At 38.2% G+C, this 18,326-nt stretch overlaps 1 protein-coding gene across 2 annotated transcripts; it reads right to left on the bottom strand.

The window, feature by feature from the left end:
* Positions 1 to 1,785: 1,785 nt before the first annotated feature.
* On the bottom strand, positions 1,786 to 16,422 carry LOC131313001 (pentatricopeptide repeat-containing protein At1g30610, chloroplastic). 2 transcript variants are annotated; one of them, XM_058341040.1, is made up of 9 exons: positions 14,650 to 16,422; positions 13,026 to 13,217; positions 11,739 to 11,820; positions 11,133 to 11,324; positions 7,007 to 7,120; positions 6,717 to 6,807; positions 6,475 to 6,632; positions 3,039 to 3,470; positions 1,786 to 2,400 (listed from the first exon to the last, which is right to left on the bottom strand). In XM_058341040.1, exons 1-9 carry the CDS (start codon positions 16,296 to 16,298, stop codon positions 2,020 to 2,022), a joined length of 3,291 nt encoding a protein of 1,096 aa, XP_058197023.1. In that variant the 5' UTR covers positions 16,299 to 16,422; the 3' UTR covers positions 1,786 to 2,019. The 2 variants fall into 2 exon arrangements, with proteins under 2 accessions (XP_058197023.1, XP_058197024.1); XM_058341041.1 differs by lacking the exon at positions 3,039 to 3,470.
* Between the last annotated feature and the right edge of the window lie 1,904 nt (positions 16,423 to 18,326).

Genomic DNA, 18,326 nt, shown 5'->3' with positions numbered 1-18,326 from the left:
AAAGCCATTGACAACAAAATCGTGCCAAACGCACCATTCCATCAAAAAGTAGAGTACTGTATCAATTGTTTCCAATCCAGTCAAGTAAGTTACAATAAAATAAATGGACTACATGACTATATATGCCTACACTAATTAGAAAATGATCCCGAATCTTCAAGTTTTCCAGATAACAACAAAAATAAATGGGCCTAAGTTTTCTTTATGAATAATAAATCGACTTCTACTCATTTTTATTATGAACCCTGTTTTGGGAAGCCAAACACATACATTTCCGTTGCAAACAAAATTCGCAGTAACAGAAGAATGTCCAAACTGAGGATCAAAACATACACAAAAGGAAAACATACACAAAAGGTAAACGACAAATTCTGTCTTAAGATTGTTGGAAAATATGTTACTTTTTGGATAAGAACCGATAATATGAATGCATAAAATCAGAATGCAAAAACCTGGAAACCAGTGAGAATGAAATGGTGATCAAGACGAGTCTGACACTTTGTACTTGCCCCCGCTACAGTGCTCACAGTTTGCATTGGACGTCTGTCTCCCAGCATTGCCTGATCGGAATCCCCCAAAGCAGCACTACAATTGGAGGGCCTGGCGAACCATCTTGTGTTTGCACTCTCTCATATAAATGGACTCGGATGGAAGAAAAAATTAACCAACTAAAACTAAATGAGGGAAATGATATTTATACACCAACTAGTGACTATGAATAGTCACCAAAGAAAGGGACACATTTGTTCATAATGACGCGTCCGTCCATGGCGAATAGGTGTCAATGAAAAGTCATGACTCCAAAATGAGTCAATTCAAATTCACACTCAAACAAAATATTACATTCTAATAATATTTTTCCAACAACCTAATCGTGGTACTGGCAGCCCAGGATGATGGGACTACCGGAACTGACGACTTGCCAGGCTTCATTTGCCACTTGAGGAAGCAGTCTTTGGACATCGGATATAAATGGTTGAATAAGCTTAGAGACAATGGGGATGGAAATGATTCGGTGGTTTTGGACTTGATTGTGGAGGTAGCCAAAAAAAGCTAAGCATATCCTAATACATATTTGCATACCAATCGTTGTAAATTCAAGTTTTACGATATAGATTTCGGTTGGGGGAAGCCAACATGGGTGAGAATGAGCGATGCGCATGAGACCCCGAATTATGCAATGTTGGCAGATACTAGTGATGGCGAGGGAGTTGAATCGTGGGTGAGTTTTGCTGAGAAAGAAGACATGGGTTTTTTTGAATGTGACTCGGAACTGATAGCATTTGCCTCTTTAAATCCAAGTCCTCTGATCCTCTCCAACAGTAGAAGAAAGACAGCAAGCTAACTTGAAGTGCTCTCAAATAAAGGAAATATATTATGAGTTCTTCTGTCGTATTATTTACATAAATTTATTTGTGTGTGTGTGTGTGTGTGTGTGTGTGTTGACAGTGTTGTATTATTCAACCCGATGTGTGCTCATTGTTTTCTATTGCATGATTATTGCACATGACTCTTCATTTAAGAATATTGAGAATTTACCAGAAGAGGCCTGCTATATCCTCCAAGACTTTTATCGGACTGCACCCTACAAATTATTTCAATGGTGGGATAGATCACACGTGTATATGGTAATAGATCGAGTAGGACTAGCAAAGAGGTGAAAAGACAAAAGCAGCCTTGGGATTTGAGAGAAATCTCACCCAAATACAATCTCCATCTCCAGAATCTAACTTCAATGATATGAATCGTTTATTTTTAGAGCTCGTCAAAAACATCATCTACGCAAAAATCATGCTAACCCTATATCATTTGATATCATTTCAAAACATAATTATCTTGAGAGTAGATACCGTAAAGAGTACGTAGTTGAAAGAACCCGAAACTGAGATACGTTTACTGAGACCTTCTACTGAGACACACACACACACACACACATATATATGTATAAAGAACACAGTAACTCATGCTTACAAAGATGACGACTTTCACAGATAACTAAGATGTTTACAACTGTCTCAGTCAAGTCTGCTGAGAGTTTGTGGTTGAATACATTTCAGACACTGACGTCGCATGGTCTTCTAAAAATTCTCTACAAGAATTGACTAGATTTTCAAATATTTGGTTTCGGGAGTCACTTCTGGACATCATTATACTCCCCTCATGCACCAACCTCACAAGACTATCCTTTTGGAAGCGGTGGGTGTTTTCTTTGAAACAATGCAACCATGAATTGCGGGAAAATACCTGCAACTCACTTGAATGATGGCTTGAGATGGAGGAGAGAGCAGAAGCATGATCACCTTGCTCAAGTTTCACGCAAAACATTTCCTTGGCTAGAAGAGGTGGTGGAGTCTGACCTGCCCGAGCCAAGTGCTTCCACGTTGTTTCAAGCAGCTCCCTCTGCACAATATACATTTCATTCATCCCTCAATTTTTTTAATAAACGTTATCTGGTAAGGAATAGAACAGTAACTGAATACCAACAAAAGACCTCATATTACCCCATACATTTTGCTGCTAAACCTTACATCATAAGCTTCTCTCCTGAGAAAGCTTCAATTGCTGTCGCTACTTGAGATGTCGTCAACTTACAACAACTATAAGTCTATAATTGAGCCGTTCTGTTGGTGTGGTGAATACTTAGCACAATAGTGAGCCTGAGAATGGCATAAGTGCGAGCACCAAGTCCAGTATGAGGTATCCTATAAGTCTTTTATGCACAAGTGTGGTCCCATTCGACGTGCATCCGGTCCTGTGTTCCCAGGAAACACTAATACACTACTGAACTATGGTTCACCTACGGTCCAAAATCGTGGCCCACCAATTCAAAGCAATCTTTTATCCTGGCATTTGGAAAAGAACAGAATACAGTCCTTGAAGATAGAGGAAAGTAAAGGACTATTCACAAGGCTTCTATGGAGTTGTTGCATTATGTGACCCCAAAAGAACATGATGAATCCATTTGCTTAAGTCAAATATGTCATAGCGGTAGCAACCTCATAAACAAACACTAGAAGGATGAAAGGATAAAATAATACCTTTCCGGCCCTGGATGCTTCCATAATCATCCTAAGGTGTCGTTGGGCATTGAAGGGGAAACCGTACTGGAGCATCTGTTCGTAAACCAACTCTAAGTCATCCCACTGTTGCTGTCTGACACAGGAATCTAACATGGTATTAAATGTGTAGAAATCTGGTACAACCCTGTCCTTGTAATTCGCTTGGTAACAAACACGATTGGCATCTTCCAGCATTTTCTGGAATAGACCTTTTGCTTCTTCGAACATAGCATGTTCCGTGTATGCTTTCAACATGATATTACATGTTATCAAATTTGGGGAGCAAAACTTGTGCATGAGATTGAATATGTAAGCACCGTTTTGAATGTTTCCGGCATCCAGACAAGCTTGAATTAGACCAGTGTAAGTCACTACCAGAGGTTTGTTAGCAAATTTACAAATCTTGTCAATCTGTGGGGACAGAGAAAAAGAAGGGAGGTCAGTTTCCCACTGCTTAACTCCAGTCAAATAAGATATTTAACCCTGTGATGGAATTATCAACAGCAGGTTTTTAGAAGTGTCAACAACTGAAACAACTTGAGATCCATGTCATAGATTCTTAGAGCATCTCTCAAGCCTCCAAAATGGAGTGATGAGGACAACAAAAACTAATAAATTGCTAGATGAGGGTATTTTGGTAGTTGCCGAGACTCTAATCAAGAGCAGCATGGTTCGTACAAGGATTGGTAGATCAAGGATCATCCATAGTAGTTTGGTAGTTGAAGGATCATCATTAATTTAGTGCTTGCATTAATATTTATCTAGATGCATTAAATACATGTTAGTAGGTTCAATGTATGCATTTATATCTAGGTTCATTCACACATCTTTTTGGATGTATTCATTAATTAGATTCATTTCATTTAGAGTTCTAGGAATTCGAAGAGTCTTTCCCATGGATTATAAAATGGAGATGTAATCTTTATTTTGGAACAGAGTTGATTAATGAATTAGGTTTTACAGGGCTGAGGCCATTGTAATTGGGGTTTGGGCTGTGGTTCTTCCTTTCAAAAACTGCCTAGCCTTTGCGAGGGTGAAGCACCTCTTATCTCTCTTCTCCTTCTCATTCTTTCCTTTCTCCTTCTAAGTGCACTTATCCAAATAATATTCTCATTCCCCACCCAAAACCACCACGATTTTCATTGTAGGCGGCAATATTCTTTGTGTCCTAAAACCGTCCCACATCAGTTTGGTATCAGAGCTTCTACTCCTGCATCTTCAAAGTTGATCTATTTACAATGGTGACAAATAGAGAACTTAATTCCAGGGTTGACACTCTTTCCATGGTGCTTTAGGCTACTCAGGAAGATATATATATATATATATATATATATATATATATATATATATATATATATATATATATATATATAGTCCGGATCTCCTAAGGGATCCCGCACGGCCTTACCGTGCGGGACTCCCCTTTTTCCGATCGAATTGCGACGATCCGAGCTGCTCAAAGTGATCAGAATGTGATTTTAAGGGTACACGCAAGAAATCAGCAAAAAAATGATCAAGAAGGGCTTGATCCGAACAGTTTTTTATTGAACGGTTCAGTAAAAAATTGCTCGGATCAAGCCTTTCCTGATCGTTTTTTTGGCTGATTTCTCGCGGGTACCCTTAAAATCACATTCTGCACACTTTGAGCGGCTCGGATCGTCGCAATTCGATCGGGAAATGGGAGTCCCACACAGTAAGGCCGTGCAAGATCCCTCATTGGCAAGTGTGTGTGTGTGTGTCTATATATATATATATATATTGATAGGCTACTCAAGAAGATATTGCAACTATAAAAAGTGATGTACGGGAGATAAAAACATTACTAGAGAAATTAACAGTTGCTCTTCTAGGAGGAGCTTATGAAGCTTATAAAGTTGATCATGTACTTGAAGAAGTTACGCAAATCGACTATGAGCATACTGCCGTTCATGAGGGCATTCAACAAACAAAGGTAGAATTTGATATTGCAGTCAAAGAAGGCATGAGCGAGCATAGTGGCGAAGATTTGCCGTTGGAGGAAGTCATAAGACTCAATAATACGTCTGCAATCTATGCTTTTTTTGGAATGAAAAATGCTCACATTGAGTTTGTTATCCCACATAAGTTCGATGGAGCCAATGGGCAGATGAAAAGTTTGGCATCTTAGGTTCTCTTTGTTGTTTCAGAAGGATCGACTTGAATGGTTGAAACTTGAACACTCCTCAATTTTCATACTGAGACACTACAAAACTAGAGGTTGAGTATTCTCCGACCAAGGGAGAATGACGAGGACAACAAAAACTAATAAATTGCTAGATGAGGATATTTTGGTAGTCGCCGAGACTCTAATCAAGAGCTGCATGGTTCATCCAAGGATTGGTAGATCAAGGATATACATAGTAGTTTGGTCGTTAAAGGGTCATCATTAATTTAGTGCTTGCATTAATATTCATCTAGATGCATTAAACACATGTTAGTAGGCTCAATGTATGCATTTATATCTAGGTTCATTCACACATCTTTTTGGATGTATTCATTAATTAGATTCATTTCATTTAGAGTTCTAGAAATTCGAAGAGTCTGTCCCATGGACTATAAATGGAGATGTAATCTTTCTTTTGGAAAGAATTGATTAATGAATTAGGTTTTACAAGGCTGGGGCCATTGTAATTGGGGTTTGGACTGCGGTCCTTCCTTGCAGAAACTACCTAGCCCTTGCGAGGGTGAAGCACCTCTTATCTCTCTTCTTCTTTGCGTACACTCTTCTCCTTTTCATTCTTTCCTTTCTCCTTCTAAGCGCACTTATCCAAATAATATTCTCATCCCCCATCCAAAACCACGACGATTCTCATTATAGGCGGCAATATTCTGTGTCCTAAAACCGTCCTACATCATGGAGACACAAAATATCATTTTGGTGTGTTTTAGAGAAAAACACTACACCTCCACGTCCAACCGCAATTCTCCATTCCTATGCCTATTCAAAAAACTCAAGATTGCTTCACTTGCCCTCTGAAACTTATCCACTATCCTTTCGAATTCAATCATTCAACTAACTCCACTCCAAAATTAAATTATCATTTTGTTTCCATTTTTTGTTAAATATATTAAATGGTGCTGTCAAATTTAAAATATAGTCGTTATCTTTCATGTAATACAACTTTCGGAACTGTGATTTCAAAGTAATACTACCTAATAGAAAATTAGTAGTGAATTGAATATGGAGATGATTCCCCATATCTTGAATAGGTCTCTCTGTATTTGGAGACACAAGACAAAGTCTCTATTTTGGAGAATGAAAACGAAGCATGGTTGGAGGAACTCCATTCTCCATGTTGGAGTTTATGGAGTATGGTAGGAGATGCTCTTAGTATTAGTATATAGAGAAGGAAGTGTTGAGTAAAAAAAGAAAACAGAGAGGCATATAAAAACCTACTTGAGTTAGTGCCTCTTGGCACCTTCCAGTACTGCAGAGACAGCGAGCAAGGTCATAGTAAAGAGCAGCAGAACCAATAATTCCTCGTCTTTCCATGCTTTCAACAACTGATATAGCTTCATCAGTTTTTCCTTCCTTCCATAGAGTATTAACCACGACTAATACCATATAGTAGTAGAAGTCACTTATATGAAACTTTTATGCAGTAAGAAGAGAAAAAACAACTAACTTCACAACATTACCTTTATAGGTCAAGGCATTGGGAATTGAAGATTTCGTCACCTTGTTGAAGAAATCATGTACCAAATTGTACTTTCCACATGCAAACATTACCTGACCAGAAATAAACTTCTTCAGAAAAAAGGTTATCTATGCCTTCCACCGATATTTATCACTACATGTGTCAATTTGCTTGTCATAACAGTGAGCCGGCTAGATATCAAGCCTTGTATTTCTGATATATGCTGTTGACTCTTCAATGTGGGATTTTGCAAGAGTGGGCATCAACAGACCAATACAATGCATATGTTACCTCCATGACAAGTCCATAAGTTGTGCTAGAAGGCCGTTGGCCTTGTTCCTTTATCTTCTGCAATACCCAAAATGCCCCCTCCCATTGCTTCCTTTGCACACAAGCATTTAGGACCTATTTCAACAGGTGAAAACGACAACTGTGATTCAATTCAAGACAGGTATATGAGTGGGCGGACCCAAGATTTAGTGGCAGTGGGGTCAAATATCTACAACACATATAATTTGTTTTTTGTATATAAAAATCGGATAAGAAGTTGAATTATACGAAAATGAAAAACAAAGAGTAGCAACTATTCATATTAGTATATTAGTTCATAACTAATCCACTGTTGCTAAGGAAAATTGGTACTTGTAGAAATTGATGATGCTTATGGCACTTTTTTTTTTTCCCCAAATATCTCTCCACAACTGTAGAAAAGAAAAAGTTTAAACGTAACACATTTCAATAAGATCAAAGTTTATCCAAATTACTCCATCCGTCAACTTTTGTTTGTCCTTTTCGATATCTGTGTTTGTTTTCAATCGCTTATATCTTCTAATATGAATCTCCAAAAATTATGCAAAACTTTATAAATTGAAAGATATAAGCAATTAAAAAATGGCACAACATTCAAAAATAAACAAACAAAATGTGACGGAGTGAGTAACAAATTGGGCAACGCTAAAAGATTAGGGAAAGATTACTTACCACAGTGCAAAATGCACCGATAGAGTTTTGAATTTTAATTTGGAGAAACTATTGTACCCAAGCTTTTTTACATTAATTGGTAATCGTCTTACCGAGCTTCATCTAGATAGACTACTTGCTTTTGCCTATGCTTGCTTTTGTCTTTGCAAGAGCCTATGCTTGCTTTTGTCTTCAGAGAGAGAAGAGAAGAACAAACTAAAGAGTATAGAGTCTATAGACTCGTAGACTTTGTGGAGAGAGAAAGAAACGTTGAGTTCTTTGCATAACGTCACAATCAAAGAGGGCAAGAATTGTAAATTCCTTGGGATTTTCAGGGCAAGAATATTATCTTTTGGGGCAAAATTACAAAATACTCCTTAAAACTATACCTACTATTTTGGAACTCAGTGGGTCAAGTGACCCACCTTGCCATAGTGTGGGTCCACCCATGGGTATATCCAGACGTAACCATGACTAGATCATAATACTGAGTCTTGGATGCAACAATGAGAAAAGCAGAGACAAAGTACCCATAACCTCATAAAAATTATATAACATTATCGTAAAAGTCAACTAGGTGGTACCTAGTGTTAGAATATAGTATTAGTAATAGTCCCACATTGCTTAGTTTACTTATTTAATATGTGAGTCGTCTATATAAATAAGATTGTTATTTGTTAGGGTTATGCACACACTACACCCTACGCACTTTTCCTATCCTTCCAAACAACATGGTATCAGAGCGAGATCTTAACCTTAATCTCAAACCATCACAACCCTAGAATCACAACCCTAATCCTAGCCTATGTACATAATCCCTATAATCACAACCCTAATCCTAGCCTTTGTCCTAACCCTAATCCCTCCCACTGAAATTTGTCACCTTAATCACTATTCACCAATTTCTGTAGACGGCTCTGTTCAATTATATTGTTGGTTTAAAGTGGTAATCTGCCACTCTGAGGTTCTGGGTCTTGGTTATTGGTAAGGATTCTTGGTTTTACTGCTGAGTACTATATTTATTGACCAATTCTATGAGCTGTTGGGACTAGATGACGTTGTTTGATGTTGGTCTTCGTTCTTTGTAGATGATGTTGGGTTGCTTTTGTTTACTACCTATTTTACATAGTACTCAGTCTAGTTACTTGATTAGTTGATTCGATAGTTGGTTGTTGAAGTTGGGTTCGTTGTTGGTTGGTGACTCTGTGGTAGACACAGTTGATTTGTTGGTGAGTTGATCTGTTGGTCGATTGCTGGTTTCTTGTCCGTGATTAGTTATTGCAACGAAATCTGATTATGATTCTGCTTCCGCTGTCTCTGGTGGGTTTGGTTCTTCATTCAGCCATAGTCATGGTCGCAACCGTGATTCTGGGTATCATGGTCAGGTTTTTGGCTATGCTTTGATGAGCGTGGTAACATATATTGTTTTGTTGTCTATTCGTTGACGTTGGTAGTTGGTTGATGGTACTTAGTTGGTTCTTGTTGGTCATTGAGGTTGGCTGTTGAAGTTGGTTACTGTTGGCTGTTGAAGTTGGTTGGTCGTTGAAGTCGTTTCGTTGGTTGTTGTTGGTCGTTGAAGTCGTTTCGTTTGTTGGTCTTGGTCGTTGAAGTCGTTTCGTTGGTCGTTGCTGTTGAAAGTTGTTCCGCTGGTGGTTGAAGTTCTGTTGGTTGCTGTTGGTCATTGAAATCGTTTCGTTGGTTGTTGTTGGTCATTGTTTTAGCAAGTTGGTTGTTTTAGTGATTACTGTTAGTAGTTGAGGTAATTGTTTCGTTGGATGCTACGTATTAGTAGTAGTCTCACATTGCTGAGTTTACTTATTTAATATGTGAGTCGTCTATATAAATAAGATTGTTATGTGTTACGGTTATGTACACCCTGCGCACTTTTCCTATCCTTCCAAACAACACCTTGGTGCTAGGCGGACTCCCAATGCTTAGATTTTAGGGTCTAGATGGTAATTTTTGATAACCCAAGTGCATAATTGTCGAAGGCACGCCTTGTGAGGCGCATCAAGGTGCAAGGTTAGCACTTTGACTGAGCCCAGGCGAGGCGCCTTCAATGAAGTGCAGCCAAGGCGCGCCTAGGCGAAAAAGGCGAGAAAAGGCGCGCCTCTTTGAACTTTAATCACAGCCATAGGATCAAAGCTAGGTTAAACGCATTATCTTCACTCCTTTAGCCTTGACTTCAGCCGATCGTAAATCGCTCTCTCTCGATCACCAGAAACGAAAATAGCACAGGTATCATCTCAATCATCGGTCAATCTTCTCTCTCCTCTCCTCTTCTCTCTCTCCTCTCATCTCTTTTCTCTCAATAATCAATCGATCTTCTCTCTTCACGTATATAGTCGACATATATTACACTGCATATGGAAGCGAAAATGCTTTTTTTTAATGTTTTCAGAAATATATGTATGTGTGTGTTTGTGTGTACATATAGTTATACTGCATATAAAAAGAAAAAGCTTTTTTTTAAATGTTTTCAGAAACAGTGCACTTTTTATGTTCTTTATGTGTGCTAGGCTATATATAGTGTTGGTGTATGCTATTCTTCCTATTCTTTTCGCCTAGGTGTTCCTCGCTTCAAAAAGGCGAACGTCTTGCCTTGCGCCTCTAGCCTAGGCCCCAACAGATCTTTACGCCTCTTGCCCTTAACAACTATAGGTGTTCGGGCCAACTTATGCGCAACTTGAATAATCTTGGAAGAACAATTCCACTGTCCGCTAGCGGGGGGGCCACGTAAAGCCAGAGAAAAGCATCGTATGGACTAGCTCCAACAGAGTTGGTAGCACGTGGAGGTTTTGAACCTAAAACCTTAGGAGGGAGCAAACCCCCAAGGAAATACTTTTATAAAAAAGGAAAAACCAACTAATCTTTACGCGCCAACTAGTTGGCAACTAATCGGCTTAAGCGCTAGGAGGTGCTCTTCCGCAAGACTAGTGCCAAGCAAATTTTAGAATATTGATATAAAGAAAATATAATGTCAAAAATGGTAATGAAAAATCTGAATCATGACCCTCAGAAAGAATTGGGAAGATTATGAGCAAAAATACCAGAATCACGAGCTCAAAATCGAATGTCGAAATGTCAACTTTTATTCAAATTCCTGTCATACCACCAGAAGAAAATCCCACAGCAATGCCTTTAACTACAACTCCACCAAAACAGAAATTTTATGCAGGGATGTTGTGGCCACCAGAATTGATGGCTTCATCCAAAGCTTTCCTTAAGGAGCTTTTCAAAAGAGTTAAACTTTTTGTCTTGTACTATATATTAGGATGTAAGACTAGATGGCAGAAACTCCCAGATCAGGCCAACTATTTGCTTTAGAAAGTTCTTTAAGGGGCTACGACTGAGAATTAAGTAGAGTACCATAAGCTTCATCTAGATGTCTGTTTTGGAGGCAAAACAAATGATAATACAACCATAATTTCAAAACCGCAAAAAAATATTAACTTACAGCATTGTAGACTATAATATCTGGTTCTAACCGTGGATCCCACTTCTCAATAATGCCAGTTTTGAACTTCTTTGTTGGAGGAGATCGCATGCTATCTATCACGTCAAACAGTTCCTTCATATGTCCCGCTTGTCCAAGAGTGACAGCAATGCAGTGGTAGGCAACAAGGTCAGGATAAGTGGACATTTGTTGCTGGAGAAGAAAACATATGATAATTAGAAAGAATTGGTAGGCTAACTTTTATTATCTGTGTGAATCAATTCAACGCAGAAAACATTAACAGGTAAGGAGCATACTCAAGATAAGTGATATCCATTACCGAAGGATCAAATTTGTGTTTGGGATAGCTAGGAAGAGGAAACATTTTCCAAAAATTTTTGTGAAACGTTTCGACAATGTAGCCGGAAGCCCAGAACACGATAAAATGTCAAAAGAATTAGGTAATGTATAACAGTTTGCATCATTAGATATTCCTAATAGATGTCGAAATTCTACCAAATATGAAAAGTTTGGGATTCCCCCAATGTTTCGTTTCGGTCTCCTATGAAACATAAACGTTTTGGCCTTTTCAATGGTAATGAAACAAATTTTGTTCATTGCATTTACCTGCATAGCAAGAAATAAATTAAGTGCTTCCACTGGTCTCCTTGCCTTGCCAAGTACAGCAAGTGCAGTCGTCTGAATGTTTCTGGATAATAAAAGAGCAAGTTTAGAGGAAGAAACTAGATACTTTCTAAGAGTGCATAACAAGTTAACAACTAATGGTCACTATTTCAAGACAGCATATAATTTAGCTTGAACAATTTCTTTACTATAAGTGGACCGCAAAATGTTGGTATTACTCATTTTAGTCACCTTCATATATCTGCTTTAATGTATATTCTCATGCATTATGAAACGGTCAACAATATCACGCACAAAAGATTAAGAGCTATCAAAGACTGATAAAATATGAGTTCAGTGAAATGGAATACCGGCCACAAGCTATGAAGACCACCTGGACTGATATTATTGAACTCTTATAACATTAGGAGTTGGGAAGTCAGACAGATCATGACCCAGAAAGTGTGGAAACACATAGGACAACATAATCCAAAATAATATACACAACCACAGGAAAATACCAGCATATACACAGTACAAAAGACAGGCATATATATGGTATAAGATCCCTCTACATCAAAAGGGAGACACAGGAATCTTTTTCTTGATCTGTGAAAGTCAGTAGTTAGATTAAGAGGAGTTAAACTCCTGAAATCCTCTCTTCTTGGCACCTAAGCGCTGTTGGGCCAAAGGCCTCTTGGCGGGAGACACTGGATTTTTGTAACCAAATAAAAAGTGCTGGACAAGTTTTCCTGCTTAACCTTTTATGAAAGCTTCACAAAAAGTGCATACGAAGAGATAATTATTTGTATGTCCGGATTTGTAGGTTGGTTCTAAAATCAACAATGGCAACTAAAGACGAGGTTTGCTAAATTATTCAAGTTACTAAACACATCTGAAAAGCGTCTTACATGACCGACTCGGTAAGCTGATAAACTAAGATGTACACCTCCAGCAGACAACTATGTTTTGACAATAATCTAGTTCTAATTAATTTGTTTCAGACTTCAGAGACTGGTAATCATCATTCATCACTTGCATAGAAGGCACATCTTTTACAAAAAGCCCTCAAGCAAACCTTATGAATAACAAAATTACAGCCAAGCATACATGAGAACTAAAAAGCAGTGAAGTACATCAAATATTTGGAGATAATCAATCAAAAAAAGTATAAAATATTACCACGGTGGAGTCTTAGACCATTGAAAAAATCTTCAACTATGTACTTGTGTCATATAAAAATAAATTGCTCATCTTGGTTGATAAAGAAGCAGAAGAGAAGAAAAGTACCTGATCTTGTAAGATTTGAAGCGATCACGCAATTGAAGCCACTCAATAAGTTGAAGCACCCGTCTCCAGTTTCCTAGTTTACCCAATATCTGGATAATCCTCAACATGGCATGATCTGAGAATCTGATTTGTGCACTACGCATCATTTTAGAGAACATCCACTCTGGCATATCAATGTCCGCACCATTCAAACTGTCAACGTAAACTACTTCACCACGATCCATTTCCCACTAAAATCAAAGCAAAAAGCACTTAACGGCTTGATATATTGGCCGGACTGACTAAAGTGTATACGGGGATGTATACCATGAGATATGGGATGGGTTATGTATATTATAGGATAAGGGTAGGAGTTACACACCGTGGCCCACATATTGTTCATTTAGGGTAGGATATAAGATGGGATTAGAAAAAGAGGATCGATCTCGACTGTTAGATGACAGATGATGCTATAACCTATGGTGGGGACTCGTAATCCCAGCTTTTGAGGGATAACAAATAGTGCCAACCACGTGCGGAATATACGATCCTAGGGGTGACAAAATAAAATATGCGGGACCTAATGCCGGTAATACGCATTCAAAGGCCTTATCCCCCATAAGAGACTAGCCCTTAACATCATAGCAACATGTTCCTAGAATCAAGACATCAAATGTTAGTGAAAGACGTGCAAATATGTCAGAGATTATGCCAACATCTAGCTGAAATTAAGACATGGCCAAAAATGAGATTGGTAGGGATGCAATTACCATTGGGCCTAGAGAAACTCCAAGTAAATTCACAAGTAATAAATAGAGATCTGTAAGATGATAATGCGCAGCAAGGTGCTGAATATTGCAATTGCTCTTACCGTGATGCACTAAGCTCTGTGATTTTTAAGTTCTTACACAAGTGCAATGCATGCTTAACAAGACCTACTTGTAGATGCAGACAGCACATTAAAATTTCCTTGAGTTTTAAATTATGCTAGGATAACAATTGCTTAATTACTGAAACAAAATAGAACCTATTGAATATCACAAGTACACAGCCACTCAAGAACTGTCACAATAATCTGAATGTACAGCAAAATTATGTTAGCCAATTGGAAGGCCAAAACTCTTTTTACTGTAATCCATGATTGCATACAACTCCGAGACAAACTTAAATCTTGGGATGAGGAATGTCAACCTTACACAAAATTTGTTAATCTAAATCAAGTGTTTTTTTTTTTCCTTTTTATTACAGGGTGTGAGGCCTACCTGGAAAAGCAGTAATTTACTGCCAATCCTAACCGAAAAGGTGAGTTGATTGAGTTGATACTAGGGTGGCGCTTCACCGTGATATTTTGATATCTGTAATGTCCAAACATCCAACTAGTGTTCCTTGAAAACCATAACTAAAACTCTATCCATAATCATAAAGCAAAACCCAAGGGATCAGCACATAATACAAACCTAGTTGCATAGGGGTGCAGGAGTAAGACCATTAGCTGCACAACTCAATTAAAGCACAAAGATTCAAGTAACAAACTCCACATGGCATTTTCAGTTGAATTATTTCGCGACGCAGAAGAAGAAAATAAATAAAAGCAACCATCTTTCAATATCATATCCACCAAAAATCAAAATCATGTAACACTTACCACCTAGCTAGCTTTTGGATCCTCTCCTCCATTTCATTCCACGAAACCCGTGGCTTGTCGACAACATCATTGAATCCTTCTAGTGGCTTGAAAGCAGCTCTTTCCAACTCTACTTCATCATCATCACTTGTCTCGACTATAGGCTTATAGTTCCTTCTAAACTTCACACTTTCCACTGATCTTTTTCCAATATGACTGTAATTTCTCTCCAATTCTGTATTGGTGCCCCTAAGACTACCTTTATCAGTCTTAAATCTGTGCCTATCCAGTTCACCATTCCTCTTGCTCTCTTCCACAATTAGATACTTCCTCTTTACCCATCTCCCATTTTCAGAATCCATATTCCACTTCCTCTCAATACCCACATCATATTTCCTTTCTTTGACATGCAACTTGTGATGAACCAAATTATAGGAAATTCCTGAATTAGCCTCCTCTTCAAACCCTATCGTCTTCACACCCTTCGATTCGCCATTCCTCATGCTCCCTTCCACACTTGCATAATTCCTTTTTACCCATATCCCATTTTTAGAATCCCTATCAATACCCATATCATATTTCCTTTCTTTGACATTCAATTTGTGTTGAACCAAATTATTATAGGAAATCCCTGAATTAGCCTTTTCTTCAAACCCGATCATCTTCACACCCTTCAATTCACCATTCCTCTTGCTCCGTTCCCCAGTTGTATATTTGCTTTTTACCCATCTCGCATTTTCAGAATTCCTATCAATACCCACATCATATTTCCTTTCTTTGACATCCAATTTGTGCTGAACCAAACTATGGGAAATCCCTAAATTGGCCTCCTCTTCAAACCCTAACATCTTCACACCCTTCAATTCACCATTCCTCTTGCTCCCTTCCACACCTGTATCCTTCCTTTTTACCCATCTCCCATTTCCAGAATCCATATCCCACTTCCTGTCAATACCCACATCATATTTCCTTTCTTTGACGTCCATTTTGTCTTGAACCAAATTATTATGGGAAATCCCTGAATTAGCCTTCTCTTCAAACCCTATCTTCTTCACACCCTTTAACTCACCACTCCTCTTGCTCTCTTGCACACTCTTACTCTTCCCTTTTTCCCATCTCCTATTCTCAGAAGTCATATTCAACTTTCTATAAACACTCTGCAATTGGTCTCCAACCAAATTACCGGGACTCCCGAAATTACCCTCCTCTTCAAACCCCATTTTCTTCACACCCTTCAATCCTCTACTTCCTATCTCCTTACCATCAACTTGACCACCAGAAGAATCCCCTTCAGAATCTCTCAAACTAATGTTTCCTTCATTGTTTAAATTGTACCTTTCGGAGCTAAGTGTTTGCTTCTTCTCTCGGTCAGTTCTAACAGACTCCATAGCCTTCAAATACTCGTCAAAAGATGGCTTGAATTCCAACTTCTTTTCAAGAAGGTTGCCATCGACTGACCGACTTGAAGCCTCCGCTTTCAAAAGATAATTGAAATCTCCGCCGCTACGCGTCCTTAGACCAAAAACCCAACTATGATTCACCTTCTTCACGCCCATAGCGACTCCAAAGGTGGGCCTTCGAGGTATCGAAAACCCACCGGAGAAATACCGTTCGTGGGAACAACAACTCTGTGCCAAAATTCCATTTCTTTCACACAGAGAGAGACCCATGTCAGGATTTGGCACAGGTATGAAACCAGCAATAGCCGTGCATATCTAAACAGTGGAGTCGGGTGAAATCGGTCTGGCTTCGTTCGATTTTGCATAATAGTAGTATCAGATATGGTAACGTGCGCATTTCAAAAAAAAGATATGGCAACGTGCGGTTCGGTCAAGTTATTGGCAAACACCAAAACCAAAATGTATACCTAAAACTAAAATGTTAACGGTGCTCATTTTTTCTAAATCATAATGAAATTACTGGTTTAGTTCAGTTTATCACCAAAATTGGTGGTCAAAATTTTTAGGAGTTTTTAAATATCCATCCTCAAACCTCGTCCTACGTAAGTATTCATCCAGATCATTTTGAACAGTTATGTTTCCATCCCCGCTTTTAAATAATTCCAGAATTACCCTTTATTATAATATACATTGACTATTATATATAATATATGTATATATATATGAAGGATTTTTGGGACTAAAAAATAATCTTAAGAGTCCTCTAGCCTAATTTGAGGATAATCACCCCTAACAAATCCCAAAATTTCCAGCAAAATCCATTTCAAAAAAGGAAAAAAAAAAAAACCATTCAAAACCATTTGCACGTGACAAACCATTCAGGCAAAACCATTTGCAGGTTTTGGAGAGAGCCAAGCGGCGAGAGCGGCCTCTCCGACCGTCGTGCTCCGTGATGCCTCGACCGCCGCCGCCGCATGCTTCCACTTGAGCGTGGAGTTCCAGTGATTCCTGATCGTGTTGTTCGACCGACGGTTGAGGAACCTTGCGATGGTAGACTTGTTGCCGAACCGAGAGTAGGCTGGTGCTCCACCTCCTCTGCCGTGAATGGGATCAACTCGTCCTCCTAGTGTAGCTTCATTGCATAGCTTTTTAATCGATGGTGGGTTCATTACGTTAGTTTTTCTTTTCTGCTTGATCAGGAGGATGGTAATCCTCATGTATTTTATGGATATATGGTGGTAATTAGTATTACCACATACTTTTTGTTCATATTTTTTTGATTTGGTTGCCAGAAACCCAAACCACTATGAGAATCGAAAGTTTTGTTGGTGTAATTTCATTGTGTATTTCGTCCGTGGTGTATATTACTCCGTCAAACATATTTCATGGTGTATTTCTTCGTTCGTGGTGTATTTTATCAATCATATCTCATGGGGAATTTTATATAGCGGATTTCATGGTGTATTTATCAAGCATAGTAATTTCACGGTGTATTTATCAAGCAGATTAATTTCACGGTGTATTTTATCATACGGATTTCATGTTGTATATATCAAGGTAGATTTCAAGGTGTATTTCATGTTCATGGTGTATTTATCAAGCAGATTAATTTTGCGGTGTATTTTATCAAGCGGTTTTCATGGTGTATTTATCAAGTAAATTTTATGGTGTATTTCGTAGGTAGATGATCGGTTTGAATATTATCTATGTTCCGAAATATTTTTTATGGTAATCATGAAAAACATAGTCGATTCCACCTTGTTACAAAAAAATTCATGATAATACATGGTAGATAGGGAACAATAAATATGGTTATCGAATTTAAATTGGTGAAAAATAAATCGGTTGGATTTGGTTATTATGAATTTTTAAAATTTTGAAATCCTTTTTAAATTAGGAAATGGTTGAATGACTTGAAACCCACTAAATTAGGAAATGATTGAATCCCACTAATTTAGGAAGTCAATACACACACATATGGATATCTTATTAAAAGGGTAAGATAGGTAATTCACCATCTCAAATGATGAAAATATAACTGTTCAAAATACGCTGGATGAATACTTACGTTGGATAAGGTTTGAGGATGGATATTTAAGTCTCCCAAATTTTTAATAGAATTAAAGACGCAAATTATACAACAACAAAAATATATGGGTAAATTTCACTGACCTCCCCTGAGGTTTCTGACAAAAGCAGGAACCTCCCCTGTGGTTTCTGAAATTGCACTGCACTCCCTTGCTTTTGAAACTATTCTTTGACTACACCCTTCTGTTATTTTTCCGTTGGAAACCTAAC

The sequence above is a fragment of the Rhododendron vialii genome, chromosome 13a (genome assembly GCF_030253575.1).
Source record: "Rhododendron vialii isolate Sample 1 chromosome 13a, ASM3025357v1".
Classification (NCBI taxonomy): domain Eukaryota; kingdom Viridiplantae; phylum Streptophyta; class Magnoliopsida; order Ericales; family Ericaceae; genus Rhododendron; species Rhododendron vialii.
Note: the sequence above shows the minus strand (reverse complement) of the source record. Positions and strands in the feature narration are given on the sequence as shown.

Bases quoted from the DNA above. Each gene is read 5' to 3' on its own strand.
- LOC131313001 (XM_058341040.1), bottom strand. From the start codon at position 16,298: ATGGGTCTCTCTCTGTGTGAAAGAAATGGAATTTTGGCACAGAGTTGT. The intron at 7,121-11,132 runs GTAAGTTAATAT...CTGTTGAAATAG, and splicing joins ATATTATAGTCTACAATGCT to GTCCTAAATGCTTGTGTGCA. The intron at 6,808-7,006 runs GTAACATATGCA...ATTTCTGGTCAG, and splicing joins CTTATGGACTTGTCATGGAG to GTAATGTTTGCATGTGGAAA.